This window comes from Neoarius graeffei, chromosome 1 (assembly GCF_027579695.1).
Source record: "Neoarius graeffei isolate fNeoGra1 chromosome 1, fNeoGra1.pri, whole genome shotgun sequence".
Taxonomy (NCBI): Eukaryota; Metazoa; Chordata; class Actinopteri; order Siluriformes; family Ariidae; genus Neoarius; species Neoarius graeffei.
This window is the reverse complement of record NC_083569.1, coordinates 113,024,357-113,039,968: the sequence shown is the minus strand read 5'-3', so window position 1 is coordinate 113,039,968 and position 15,612 is coordinate 113,024,357. Positions and strand designations below refer to the sequence as shown.

Sequence of the window (15,612 nt, the reverse complement as noted above, 5' to 3'; positions counted from 1 at the left end):
TTTTGGATGAATATTGCTAATCACTGAGTGCTTATGCAAGTCACAACGTTTATCAGCTGCTAGTCTTCCGATCTCAGGCGACGAAACATGAGCTCCGATGAGGAAGTTGTGCTGTTTGCCCCACAAAATGCATCTACAGCTGAAGCAAATAGGAGCAAGGACGCTGCTAATGTTAGGCTGGGTGAGTCTACTGCTGGGGACCAATGTAATTCAATAAAAAAAACCTTTTTATTTGTCACATACACACTTCATACACAGTGAAATTCATCCTCTGCATTTAACCCATCTGAAGAAGTGAACACATGCACACACACTCAGAGCAGTGGGCAGCCACACACAGGGCCCAGGGTGCAGTACCTTGCTCAAGGGCACTTCAACCCAAGGCCGCCCCACATTAACCTAACTGTATGTCTTTGGACTGTGGGGGAAACCCACACCGACACGGGGAGAACATGCAAACTCCACACAGAAAGGCCCTCACCGGCCACTGGGTTTGAACCCGGAACCTTCTTGCTGTAAGGCAACTGTGCTAACCACTACAGCACCGTGCTGCCCACGGTGACAGTAAGGACAAAGAAAGTTTTTCTCTGTGGAAAGCCAGATTAGAGCTCGCTGTACGAGCGTGTCCTGCATCTCAGCAACAGGATTTAGCTACCATTTTGCCAACTAGGCTAAGTGGCGATGCCTTAGCATACAGGTTATCACTGCCACCCGCCACACAGAAGGACTATGATGCGTGTGTTTCCCGACTGACTGATGTTTTTGGCGGCAAGCAGTTTTTGCAACATCTTCAGACTTTTGTGAATGCCCGGCAGCGCATGCCGAAGGAGCCGCTTGAAGTTTTTGCTGCAGATATAACTAGGCTAGTTTTTGAAGCGTTTCCAAATTATGGAAAGCCGGCTATAACTATGGAGCAGTTCTGATGATTTATTGCTGGACTAGACCCAGTTTTGCAAGTGAAGTGCCACGAACATGGGGCTACCACGTTGGAGGAGGCCCTAGCAGTGGCGTGTAAGTGGGAGCGAGCACAAGAAGCACTTCGGCTTGCACAACCACAGAATGCAGCCACCACTATTTCAAGTTCTAACACCAGCTCACAACCAATTGCACACCTCACAGCAAGGGTGTCCACCAAAGCAGCAGCATCCTCAGACCAAACCCCTGATGTATTATCAGCCATCAAACAACTGTCAGTGGAAGTCCAGACCTTGAGGTTGGCGGTGACCGACTTAAAACGACGCAAGTCTTCACCATCCAGGCATGAGGACTTCAGGCAGCGCCAGCGCTCACCAGAATGGTCCCTTCATCAGCGGGGAAGAGCAGCTTCACGCTTCTTTCCGCATGCATCACCGCAGAGATATCAACATTATGCTGGGTCACCAAGGCATGGCTTCTCACCGCCATCAATCCCCAGACCAAAGGGGACGACGCTACCCCAGCTCACTCCCATCTTCACCACGTCAAGGACCCCAGCGTTTCTCCAGTAGCGGGGACGGCTACAACAGCCATCAGAGCACGGAACCAATTTCCTCAAGGCCCTTAACAAAATGTTATGTGAGACTGCTGTATAAAACAAAATACAAACAAAATAAAGATAATGTAACATACTCTGTTACAATAATAATAATAATAATAATAATAATAATGATTTGTTAAAATATACTAAAGTAATTCCCAAGTGTGCAGAGGTGGAAAGAGTCATTTTAAACAACACTATGAATTATTTAATTAGACATAAACTAGAGATGCATCAATGCCATTTTTACAGACTGAGTATGAGTAAATAGTTTTGGCACCTCTTGATACACACAATAAAATTTGTTACCTTGTTAGTATTGAACCAAATGTTGACAAATTTGGGGGGGGGGGGGGGGGGCAAATGGACATTATGAATTTTCTGCACCTGCAAGCTTTAACCACCCAATACTTTAAAAAATATCCAGGTTTAGAATTTAGACCGACTGTAACATTGAAACATTTTATTACATCAGTAACATGTTCATGTGTAACATATCTGAGTAAAAACCACAGAAATATTCCCTGTCCTGACTTACCAGGCAAGTCAGAAGTGCTGTTATAGAAAAAATAAAAAACTCTGGTGTGGTGTGACTTGGCCTGATGTGAAGCAGAGGGCTCTGGTTTATACTTTGTACCTTCAGAAGTGGCGGCACGGTGGTGTAGTGGTTAGCGCTGTCGCCTCACAGCAAGAAGGTCCGGGTTCGAGCCCCGGGGCCGGCGAGGGCCTTTCTGTGCGGAGTTTGCATGTTCTCCCCGTGTCCACGTGGGTTTCCTCCGGGTGCTCCGGTTTCCCCCACAGTCCAAAGACATGCAGGTAAGGTTAACTGGTGACTCTAAATTGACCGTAGGTGTGAATGTGAGTGTGAATGGTTGTCTGTGTCTATGTGTCAGCCCTGTGATGACCTGGTGACTTGTCCAGGGTGTACCCCGCCTTTCGCCCGTAGTCAGCTGGGATAGGCTCCAGCTTGCCTGCGACCCTGTAGAACAGGATAAAGCAGCTAGAGATAATGAGATGAGACCTTCAGAAGCAGCAGCACACTCACTGTGTATCTTACGTACATCCAGAACATTTAAAAACAACTTACACAAGATACAAGAGCCAAAAAATCTCTGTCAAGTTTCCAAGTCAAACTGTAAAATGTTTAATGTCACCGTGCATAAAAATCACTAAACACACTGATGCATTCTGTCTTTCAGGGAACTTTCCTCTGCTGTCGTTATTATTGTCATGAGCTGCGTCTCAAATCTAAAATTCAGACCTTATATTCAAAAGTATTTACTAATCTAGAAAATCCTGATGGCTGGTACACAAATCAGAACTTTTGACCTTCCCAAGTTACTTTGAGTGTTTGCTAAGATCATACAGTCAATAAAAAAAAAAATTCCTTTGAATTTTTGCGCGTGTTATCTGCCTTGGTTTATCCCATCGCTTCATTCACTCATGTTTGCTAGTTATAATGTCAGTACAATAAGCTCGCTTAGACATCAGAATGAGCAACATACTGAAAAACTGCAGAGAATTTCCTGCTGAGGGTCTGTTAGAAGAGTTTACAGCAGAACAGGACATGACTTTGCTGCAGAACTGTAAAGAGATTCAGGTGTGTGTTGGAAAGTGAATGTGTGTTCATGAGGCTCGATTGTCATGTCCAAAACTGTCAATCAGCTCATCAACCACACCCTGTTTTATCACCAAATAACACCAATAAAATTCATTGATCATGAGAAGATTTTGAGGTCGATCTCAGGGTCCATTTATAAAAATGACAGCACTGTTGCTGAAAATAATTGGGGTGAGATGTAACTTAAAATGGAAGTTTGACACTTTTCCCATAGAGTAACATAGAAATGGGCGGGGTTACAACTGTACTGCAGCCAGCCACGAGAAGGCTTTACTTTTGAATCCCTGTTACTATGACAACCCATATATACAGTCACTGGTTTTGCTGGGATCATAGTTTGTGAAGTACGTCCACATCATTGTTATTTTGTGTCGTCTGTTCATTAATGCAACAGCATACACTAAGCTCATGTCACATGGGATCACCTGGCTTTGTCTGTTCATACTGGAGCATTTTTAGTTCCAGTATTGATGCATCTCTAAAGGGATTTTTATGTCAAATTAAAGAATCACAGTGAAACTCATGTAAAACTATGTATTCCCATCAGAATTTTTGTTGGTCATTGTTTTCTTATTTTATTACCATTATTTATCTGAAATGAACATAATTCTTCTGAATGGTTATTAAACAACGAGTAACAAATTCTACACAACCTTTATAGCCCCATTAGAAAGAAGAAATTTACACAATATAAAGGATCAAGTGTATACAGTATAAATCACCTTGAACATGGGCCACTGGTATCAGTGAGACCAGCACTAAAAAGGTAACAGAAACAGAAAACATGACGTAAATCTGAAAATTATTCAGTATGTTCATGGAAACAGCACAATGTAGACACAAAAGATTCAATCTTATTCAGAAAATCTAAACTACCAGCTGTAAGAAATACAAAAGTCAATATTCTGCTCATTAATGCCTTTATTTCATGAAAATTGCTTTATTTAAAGCAAATATTATGATTAAAAGTGTGATAATCTCGGCACTGGGACATAAACCCATGTCTTAATGACACAAACTCATCACTCAGGACATTCAGACTGCAGATGGAGAACTTTATACCCCACCACTCACTCTAATGAAGACACAAAGAGAACATTTACTCACAGAGCATCACCGGGAGTGGACTGAGCTCCATTCTGTAACTCTAATGACTGACTGAATGAGGTGTGGTGTGTGTTCAAGTCTCAACACTTCCTGTGGTTTCTCGCTTTCAATCACACTACAAGGAAAGAAAGAGAGGATGAGTGTATCCCAGATCTTTAACTTCTCTTTTAGTGTGTACAGGCACTGTATCTGCTCTTCTTTCCTCTTTCCAGAAAAATCTTCAATACTTTTTGTTTTTCTCAAACTCTCACATACAAAAAAGAGCACACAGTAGAGACTCCACTGCATTAAATCAAGAGAAGCTTAAAGCTTTACAAGCTACAATTTCTAGGTTGCTCAACTTTCATCCAACTTCAAGCTCCTTTGAGTTTAGTGTTTAATTTTCAAAGCATTGCTGGGATATTTATGAATGTTAGTTTCAAAATTATGTGGGCATCTAAGTCAATCCATCCATCCATTATCTGTAGTTGCTTATACAGTGCAGGGTCGCGGGCAAGCTGGAGCCTATCCCAGCTGACTATGGGTGAGAGGTGGGGTACACATTCAAACATAATAACATTCATAAATTATTCAAAACCTAGATGTTTTTGGACTGTAGGGGAAACCGGAGCACCCGGAGGAAACCCACACAGACAGAACATGCAAACTCCACACAGAAAAGCCCCCATCAGCCATTGGGCTCGAACCCAGAACCTTCTTGCTGTGAGGCGATAGTGCTAACCACTACACCACCATGCCAGGCTATCCAAGTGTGAAAGATATTTATTTCTGTACGTAGTTTCTCAGAAGCCCAATTCATGTGTGTATTATTATTGTTCTTCTGTGTTGGTTTATAAATAGAGTAGTAAATATCAAAACAATTCAACTGAAAGAAAAAGTGGAAATAAAGTAAGAGTGTCTGTTTAAGCATAAACGTTTAAGACAGATCACTTGTGAGAGGGAGGTAATACATAAACTCACCGAACACTTTACAGACATCCCAACCTGCCAAAATTCATTTCAGGGACACCCCCCGCCCAGAAAATTTTGGATTTGGTTGATGTGATTTCCTGCATTCTGGTGGATTTTGGGGTGGCCTTTTGGAGATGAACAATACCCGAATTCACTCAATTCACTCAGATTCATAGCTGACACCCTGGCTTGGGGACTTGGCTGCCCCCAACCCATAAACTATGATAATTACAATGTGCCATATATTAAGCTCCTTACTGATGCCCCTTTTCCACCAAATCAGTTCTAGGGCTGGTTTGGGGCCAGTGCTGCTGCGGGTTCACAACTCGTTCAACTTGCAAGCCAGCTGAGAACCAGTTTGCTTTTCCATAGCTCGGGGTGCTAAGGGGAGCCACGTCATTACGTCACTGTATGTCAGTTTCGTCGCTGTGTTTGCATAAACCTTGGCGCGAACATCGAAGCAACAACACCACGGAGAAGAAGAAGCAGCAACAACAACAACGGATGACTTCACGTTTGTACAGCTGCTGCTTCTGGCTTTACGGTGCTTCATTGGGATCAGAAAACGGCAGATCCAATGTGTTTGTGTTGATCGACAGGTTTTGATTGGATGGTGATTACGTTCTAGGAGACAGGTAATAACCTAATAACGTTTTGACTCTTACTTACACTGAATGTGAGATGGTTATGTCAGCCTTTGTTATGAGCTAACGTTAGCCGGTGTTATGTCCCTGCTGGAATCATCACAAATTCACAAACATATTACTGGCGATTTTTAAGTCGCCGCTCATATCTACCACAGCAGTAGATATGAGGATGCTTAATGAACTTAACTGACTGAAGTGAATGTAAACAAACTGCATGGAAATACAAGTGAATGATTTATGTTTAACCTCGTTTCTTTAACCCTTATGCCTCACTAAGGATATTTTTGGCTTGTCAGTTGTTAATTTTCTTTATTATTTTGACTGTGTTCATACATATAGAAATATAATAAGGTCAATAGAATATAAAGGATGGCAAATGTGCTGTACATTAACTCCACAAGTAAATGTAACACTTACGTTTCCAACACTCACACATGCACATTTATTTCTCAATACACATCCCACTCTAATCTAAGGGGAAAAAGAGGCACAAGGGTTAAGTACCATGATGAATATTTGTTTGAGTATTGATGACTCTCCACACAACATGTTTATTTACCTATACATTTTTCTCTTTGGGCGGCACGGTGGTGTAGTGGTTAGCGCTGTCGCCTCACAGCAAGAAGGTCCTGGGTTCGAGCCCCGGGGCCGGCGAGGGCCTTTCTGTGTGGAGTTTGCATGTTCTCCCCGTGTCCGCGTGGGTTTCCTCCAGGTGCTCCGGTTTCCCCCACAGTCCAAAGACATGCAGGTTAGGTTAACTGGTGACTCTAAATTGACCGTAGATGTGAGTGTGAATGGTTGTCTGTGTCTATGTGTCAGCCCTGTGATGACCTGGCAACTTGTCCAGGGTGTGCCCCGCCTTTCGCCCGTGGTCAGCTGGGGTGGGCTCCAGCTTGCCTGCGACCCTGTGGAAGGATGAAGCGGCTAGAGATAATGAGATGAGATGAGATTTTTCTCTTTACAGGTAATCTTGCGACTGATGGCAAGGCGGAGATCCCATGTTGTCTGGGCACACCCAAGATCTCGCTACAGGTGGGACACAATTGTCCCTGATTTCACCTCTCACCAGTTCGTGCAGAATTTCCGTGTGTCCCGAGAGTCATTTGAGTATATCTGCAGTCGGGTGAGGCATGTCTTGGGGAGAAGGAACACAAATTACCATTTGTGTCCCCCAAACCAGAAGCGGGTGGCTATTGCCATCTGGAAGCTGGCCACTGGCGGTGAATACAGGACCATCAGCCATCTTTTTGGAGTAGGCATGAGCACCGTCTTTAATTGCGTTCAGAATTTCTGTAACACAGTCATCAAGGTGCTGCTCCCTGCCCACATTACATGCCCTGATGCTGAGAGGTTAGTGGAAATGGCTGCTCTCTTTCAGAGTCGTTAGAGAGTGCCACAGTGTGTTGGTGCAATAGATGGAAGCCACATTCCCATTATAGCACCAGAACAGTATCCCTGAGACTACTACAACCGGAAGGGATGGCATTCAGTTGTTCTGCAAGCAGTTGTAGAGGGCAGAGGATTTTTTCTGGGATGTGTGTGTTGGCTTTCCAGGGAGTGTGCATGACGCAAGAGTCCTAAAACAGTCACATTTGTGGGAAGTCCTAAGTGACAGGGAATTTCTAGGTCAAAGCAAAGTGACCATCTCTGGCTGTGAGGTTGGACATTACCTGATAGGTGATCCAGCCTACCCCATGCAGAACTGGCTGATGAAACCCTTTTCTGACACTGGCAGATTGACCCCTGAACAACACACCTACAATTACAGACTCAGCAGTGCACGATCAGTTGTGGAAATGGCATTTGGGAGACTGAAAGGATGGTGGAGGTGCCTACTAAAAAGAAATGACTGCAAGCTGGAACTGTGCAAGAAAATGGCGCTGACCTGCTGTGTCCTTCGTAACATCTGTGAGGAACATGGCGACAATTTCACTGAGGAGCACCAAGACAGACATGCCAACATCCAGCCTCCTCTTCAGGCATCACCTGAACATGGCAGTCAAGAAGGGGCTGACAGTAGAGCCGCTTTAATGGCCTACTTTAACAGAGGGAACGAGTAATTTGTTTGGTTATTTTGCTATTTACTTCATGTCAATGTTGTTTAATTGTTCAGTTCGAGAAGTTCATAGAAATGAGTCATTTATTTGTAAATAAAGTGACTGAAAAAGGTAGCTTGTTGAGTTCTTTCATTACTTGTTTTCACAAGCTCTAACCAGCTTTACTTGTACTTATTACACAGTTAAAATAATTTTACATCACTAGTGAAAACATATACAAGCAGACATGTCTCTTTAGAAAAAACATTTATTTACATAGTGCATAGAAACACAACATAAAGTGACGTGAACAGTGCAAAGGTGCAAAACAAGAAAAGTGGCGTGATTATTTTCTGGCTTGCGCCTCCATTACAGACACTATGTGCCCCATTATACCCCGTTCATTTCCTTGCTGTGCTGCAGGAACTTCTTGTCCGCCCGCTCAAGGTATTCCAGGAGCTCAGTGTTGCTGTCTCGCTTCCTCTTAGCTGTGTACAAGAACAGAATAATGAGTTTAAAAGTTTTTATTAAGTCATAAGTAGATTAACACAGGTTCAGCAATACAATATAAGAAACATGTCAGCTCAGCAATAAGAGCATTAGTTAACTGTTTACGGTTGGTAGGGGATTTTATATGAATGACTGATCACTTATTACAGCATGTATTTATATTATAAAGTCACACTATTAGATATATATCCATGTTTGCATAGTATCCAGTGAGACAGACTACTGGATACTCAGCACAACAACTTACCAGGTCTGGTCTGCTACAATTGTCCTGAGCTGCTGGATGATGCAGGAGAGCTGCAGTGGCGTGGGGACATCAGGTCCTCGTCCCTGATGGTGGACAACTCTATAAACCACATAAAAACAGCCAGTGTTGGGAAAGTTCACTTTCTACATAAACTATTTCAAAGTTCAGTTCACAAATTTTAAAATGAGCTAGTTCAGTTCATACCGTAGTTCATAATGAAAAATTTGGAACTAAGTTCACAGTTACAAAAATGAACTAGTGAATGAAACTCTGCGTCAGATTTCATTATAACATTATACAAACAAACATTAACTGAAGTAACTAAAACTTTATGCAAGGCAAAAATGTTTGAAAAGAAACTTATCAGGCTCTGATTGCGGCACCATCGCCTCCAGCATCGCCGTCGCTGAATTTAAGGCTCCAGTGGCGTTATTTGCCGGTCTATCGCTGAGGACCGAGTCCAGAATATCGAAGGTGTTCTTCCTCGGCTGCCCGTTGCCGCTTCGACTGAGGTCCTTTTTTTGGTCCCTGTAGTCTTTCTTCAGCTTCTTTAATTTGTTGCTGATCTGCTCAAGAGTACGTTCGTACCCCGCCGCAGCCATCTCTTTTTGTATTTGGTGTAATACTGGCTTGGTCAGCGTAGCACCCTCCAGTTTCGCCTGGACTTCATCTGTGGACCATATCGCTAGGAGACAGATTGTCTCTTCCACAGACCACTGCTGCTTTACTGCATCCATGATATCTCGTTGCTTAAAAATGGCGACCTTTCACAGTCTTGTTATTGTTGTTGGTCTTAACAACTCCACCCCGCCGCTGACGTAAGCGGTTCTTTCCTCTGGCCCAGCAAAGAGTTGGTGCTAGCCTGGAACCGGTTTTTCTGGCCCCAGAGCCAGTTCTTTGTCAGTAGAAACAGAAAACCCGGTTCCAAACTAAGCACTGGCCCCGAACCAGCCCTGGAACTGATTTGGTGGAAAAGGGTGAATCTGGACACCCCGCCCTCCATAAATAAGGAAGGATGACCAGGATAGATAGATAGATAGATAGATAGATAGATAGATAGATAGATAGATAGATAGATAGATAGATAGATAGATAGATAGATAGATAGATAGATAGATAGATAGATAGATAGATAGATAGATAGATAGATAGATAGATAGATAGATAGATAGATAGATAGATAGATAGATAGATAGATAATTTCACCACAGAACATTCCTTTACTTAGATACCAAAACACAGATGAATATAACAGAACAATGAATGAATTGCATGAATGACAATGAATGTAATTGTACATGTAGGCCTAGGCCTAAAGGGCTCTTTCCTTTCCTCTGTTCTATGCCTGTTCCTTTTGCAAGCTTTCATTGTATTTAGAGGCTGCTTGCTTTGCAGATTTGAGCAACTTTCCAGACACCTCCACCTCATAGCACTCTTTGTCAATAAACATGTGAATCTGATGTCTCATCTCATCTCATTATCTCTAGTCACTTTATCCTGTTCTACAGGGTCGCAGGCAAGCTGGAGCCTATCCCAGCTGACTACGAGCGAAAGGCGGGGTACACCCTGGACAAGTCGCCAGGTCATCACAGGGCCGACACATAGACACAGACAACCATTCACACTCACATTCACACCTATGGTCAATTTAGAGTCACCAGTTAACCTAACCTGCATGTCTTTGGACTGTGGGGGAAACCAGAGCACCCGGAGGAAACCCACGCGGACACGGGGAGAACATGCAAACTCCGCACAGAAAGGCCCTCGCCGGCCATGGGGCTCGAACCCGGACCTTCTTGCTGTGAGGCGACAGCGCTAACCACTACACCACCGTGCCGCCCTGAATCTGATGTCTTGCAAGATTAACAAGTATTTGGTGAGACATCTGACCCCTAAATTCTGTCTTGATGTGACGCACCATGCTGAATGCCCTTTCCCCGTCACAGTTAGAATTTGGCAGCACCAATAGCAGCTTCATCAGCTGATAGAGCTCCCTGAATCTCAACAGCCCTGAGCTCACAGATGTGACTTTGGATAGCTTCCCCTAGCACTCATCAACTGGTAAATTCTTATAATTTGGCGCCAGTGCTTCCAGGTTAGATGACACATAATCCAGGACTTCTGTGGAGCTGTTCTCTGGCATCTGCCTTCATTACATTTGGAAATCTTTCTGCCAAAATCAAAATCTGCTCTGGTTTCACATCATCATGGTTCTCAGGATTGAGCACTAACAGATTCATCAAGATTTGATCTCTCACTGGGAATTTTTCCTTTATTTTTTGAAAGATTCTGACAAAGAATGCTCTCGCATCTCTGTAGAATTGCTTTGTCTTGTGACTGGAGAGTGCTAATTTTCACATCGGAAAATCACATATTTGATGGAAGATGGATATGATGTGTTAATAGTACCTGAAGATACAGTATTAATTGAACAGCGGACATTTGGCTCATGTTGTGAGAGAATCTCTTTCAGAGCCTATAAAAACAGAAAAACCCGATGAGTTAGTTGAGAGAGATAACAAGATGGCGTGTCCATTCATTTCGAGTGTAGATGGCTCTGGCAAAACCAGAGGTGGAGGTTTGTGCATTTATATAAATAGAGCTTGGTGTACAAACTCTGTTGTTGTCGAGAGACACTGCTCAGCTAACGCGGAGTTTCTCATGGTTAAATGTAGACCTTTTTATCTCCCAAGAGAACTCACATCAGTTATAGTTACTGCTGTATATACACACCACCAGACGCTAATGCTAAGCTTGCAATGGGAGAATTGCATGCAGCCATTAGCAAACAGCAGGAAATGCACTCAGAGGCTGCCTTTATTTTTGCGGGTGACTTTTAATCACTCCAACTTGAAGACAGTACTTCCCAGACTGCATCAACATGTTACCTGCCACACAAGAGGAAATAAGACACTGGACCATGTTTTTTCAGTGGACAAAAAGGCAATGACAAGATTCAGAAATATACAGGGAAGTTGATCACAGAGTGATAAATTATAAATTAATCTTGTAATGGCTTATTCCTTCGTGCTAATCCCGTGATTATTGTAGGGACTTGACCTTAAAATTTCAAACAGGTTCAGTTCACCTGAAAATCAGCTCTCTGTAAAGGGACACCGCAAGAAGATCATAGGCTTTGGAATTTTGAAAAAAATATATTTTATGGTTGCAGAGATATGATGATTTTAGTAAAAATAAATAACCTCATGCTACAATGCTGTGATTATGTGTGTGCTTGAGACAGCAGCCCCTCCCCTCTCTGCCAGGGGCACTTTATCAACACCCGTGGCCCAGGGGCTACTGGGTTTTTTGAGGCCCCTCATAGGCTACCTGTCAACCCTAGCCTTACCGTTGGCCAAGAAAACACTTATTTTATTTGCAATACGTGTCAAGCATTTACAGTGTAAGCGCGTAATTAGCCTAGAAGCCTACGATAGGTTACGTTTGGCTCAGCGTAGCTGCGCAAGGCCCACGCTCACATCGCTCAACACATCCGACCACAGAGGGAGAGAAGAATGCGCGCGTTATCATTACAGAGCCAGTTCTGATTATTACCACGGACAGGACAGTGATACTGCGTAACTTTCACGTGGGGGCATGGCCAGAGATAACCACACAAGCACGCGTGCGCTATAATGTAGACCTATGTGTTGTAAACATAAAACACACACCTACAGACAAGTCCTTTTAAAAAATAAAATACATAAAAATAGCTTGGCGGCATGAAAACAAACATTCACTGCAAGTCAAGGTACTTGGCTCAGCGGCCACATGAAACGTAAACACCATGGACAGTGGCAAACGTAAAAAACAGTAGCTATCTTAATGTAATAATATGCTATCCGTTACCTCATAGCATATCTAGCCTAGCTACACATAGCCTAGCTGCTGGTACGGCTGATAACTGATAAGTAGCTGATATTCTGAACAGATTGGTGATCCTTACCTTAAAAAAGTCTGTGACTTTAGGCAACGATTCTATCATTACCTGCATCTCTCTCTTTTTTTCCTTTTATGCGCCCCGCTAACATGTGAACACTTCATCTTTCAAAGCCTCTAAATTTGTGTCTCAGTAGTCTGTAGTCTGCAGTCTTTGGCGCGCTTTCGTGCGTGATGTTACATTTTGTTACATTTTATTCTGGTACAGTTGTGGGTGTTCGTTTTGCAAACCACATCCACCATGTCTCTTACAGCAGGCTACTGTGTGCTCATTAATTTCTGACCTTATTTCTATCCGTACATTAATGGAGGCCCACGATTCCGACAGTTTATTATTTTATTAATATTACAAGGCCCCTTTACGAGGCCCCTGATTGGCTGTGACCCAGGGGCTTGAGCCCCCCGAAGCCCCCCCTTAAAGCGCCGGTGCTCTCTGCTCCCTCACTGGCCCCAGTCGGCATGGCGACGGGCCTGAGCAGGAGCGCTGAGTCACACAAGATCTTGTCAGTTTTCTGCTGTATTTTGCTCAGGCGCAGGCCTCGAACAACGACAAATAACTCGAAACCGAAAGCAGCTATTCACAAAATTCTTTCACAGTGAGCGCTACAATGGTCTCCTGAACACATAGATCTAATTTCTTTGTCACTAGTGTGAAAAATGAGGACACTAGAGCGAGTTAAAAATGAGTGACTTTTTTGCCAGGTTTATAATGGGAGTCAATGAGGCAGACTTGCTGTCCTCTCATTACTTTGAGGCATCTCATTCAAAAACTGTAAATCCTATCGGTTAGGTAGACACATTCTGTGAATCAGGACAAGTGTGACTACTACTTTTGAGAAAATCATGTCTGTAGAGTGAAATTTGTGGCTGAAAACACAGTTTAAGCGAGAAAGTTTGAGCTATTTTTTTCAAGCTCTCTATACTCCTAACTAAACGAGCTCCACTGGTGTGTAACGCAATAAACACCCATTATAAAGCCGGATTTTCTCCTGGAACCCACATAGCGTTTGAGCCGGGACTGATCCAAAAGTGTAGAACCTAGCAGAAAAGTCGAAACCCAGATCCACAGAGGAGAAGTTTTCCTACATTTTAGAGTTTGAATCATGTCTCTAGGCAAAAGCATGCCAGAGCAGCGGAGGTTTGAAAAAGTGCGTTGTTTTTCAATTAATTCCAGAGAAATGAATGGGAAATTTTGGACGATTTTTTCGCGACCATGTCGTGAAAAAATCATAGAATAATGAACAAAGTAATAGCACACCGAGTCCGATCGAGCCACACATTTTGATATATTGCTTGTCTGTGTGCGACGTACGGTTATTGAGTTATTATGAATCAAAATTTGTACAGAAGATGGGGTTTTTTGGACCTGCGAATTTGAGCTGTTGGTGGCGCTAGAGAGTTTAAGGTGGTGACTCGAAACTTGCTGAGAAGAACCTTGAGTTTGTCAAGAAGCAGTGTGCAAAATTGCAGAACTTTTCCAGAATATGACGTCAAGATATGAGCTAAAGGACACTTTTCCCAGCTGTAGCGCCCCCTAGCGGCCAACTTGTTGCACTTTTTTTGTAGGCCTTCGTGGAGGGGTGGGGCATAATGCCACCAAGGTCTGTTAAGATACGCCAAAGCGCGGCCGAGATATGAGCACACTTCCTGTTTCGCGTCTGTGCAGCCAATTTTGATTGTCTGCCACGGCCAAACGCTTATGAAATTCTAAAATCCGGGAATGTATTTTGTGCAGCTTAGTCCAAAGTTGGCAAGTACCAAGTTTGGGAGAAATTGGTCAAAAATTGAGGGAGGAGAAGCATTTTAATTGATTTTCACAAAATTCAAAATGGCGGGAAAACTTTCCGGGTTGAAAATGACGTCATAGGATGCGCTGGATTCGGCTTGGCCGAAGGATTCCAGGAATACCAAGTTTTTGAAAATCGGATGAACGGTTCAAAAGTTACAAGCAGAAATGTACCTGTGATTTTGAGCTGTTGGTGGCGCTAGAGAGTTTAAGGTGGTGACTTGAAACTTGCTGAGAAGAACCCTGAGGTTGTCAAGAATCAGTGTGCAAAATTTCACACCTTTGTGCCAGACCGTTCTAGGGGTAGCTATAAATATGTGTAGCTTTTCAAATCATTCCATAGAAATGAATGGGAAATTTTGGGTGATTTTTTTTCGCGACTATGTCACGAAAAAAATCACATTTTGATGAACAAAGTAATAGCACACCGAGTCCGATCGAGCCGCACATTTTGATATATTGCTGGTCTGTGTGTGACGTACGGTTATTGAGTTATTACGAATCAAAATGTGTATGGAAGATGAAAGCGGAAGAAGAAACACGTAGAAGAACAATAGGTTGCAGTGCAGCAGCACTGCATCCCTAAAAAGGAAACTAGGCATTTAATTCTACGGCATTTTATCTGGAAACTAGGCATTTAATTCTACGGCATTTTATCAGAAAGTCTAGTTAATGCTAACATGGTTTTGTTAAAACCTTTCTGTGCACAAGAAAGACCACCAGAGTCTCACCACAGCAGCTAAAGACATTTCAGTTCATCACAACCATGACTTCCACTGATGAAAGTACAAACACCATCCAGTTATTTTCTTTGAGCAGATCAAATGATCATGAGAGGTTGTCACTGAGCAGCAGATGACAGCAGGACATAGAAGATCAGGAACAGATTCCAACAATACAGACTCATTTACACTCATGAGATTATTTAAACCCTGTGTATTAAACTTGCTCTACTTGTACTCTTACCTGTTGATCTATCATCGTTGATCTGAGAGTCGTTACAAATCAAACTAAACCCTTCTCATAAGAGATATGGATACACTGATCCACCTGAGCAGTCATGCTGAAGTACACACAATGTCCTAATGACACAATAAACTCATCACTCAGGACATTTATACTGCAGATGAAGAACTTTATACCCCACCACTCACTCTAATGAAGACACAAAGAGAACATTTACTCACAGAGCATCACAGGGAGTGGACTAAGCGCCATCCTGTAACTCTAATGACTGACTGACTGACAGAGC

At 43.0% G+C, this 15,612-nt stretch overlaps 1 protein-coding gene across 1 annotated transcript in view; it reads right to left on the bottom strand.

The window, feature by feature from the left end:
* The window catches only part of LOC132885941 (uncharacterized), a 450,234-nt gene that overhangs the window by 225,242 nt on the left and 209,380 nt on the right, over nucleotides 1–15,612 (bottom strand). Inside the window, exon 21 of the mRNA XM_060920476.1 lies at nucleotides 3,860–3,895. Coding sequence (XP_060776459.1) covers nucleotides 3,860–3,895 — 36 coding nt within the window. The remainder of the gene's footprint in view (nucleotides 1–3,859; nucleotides 3,896–15,612) is intronic.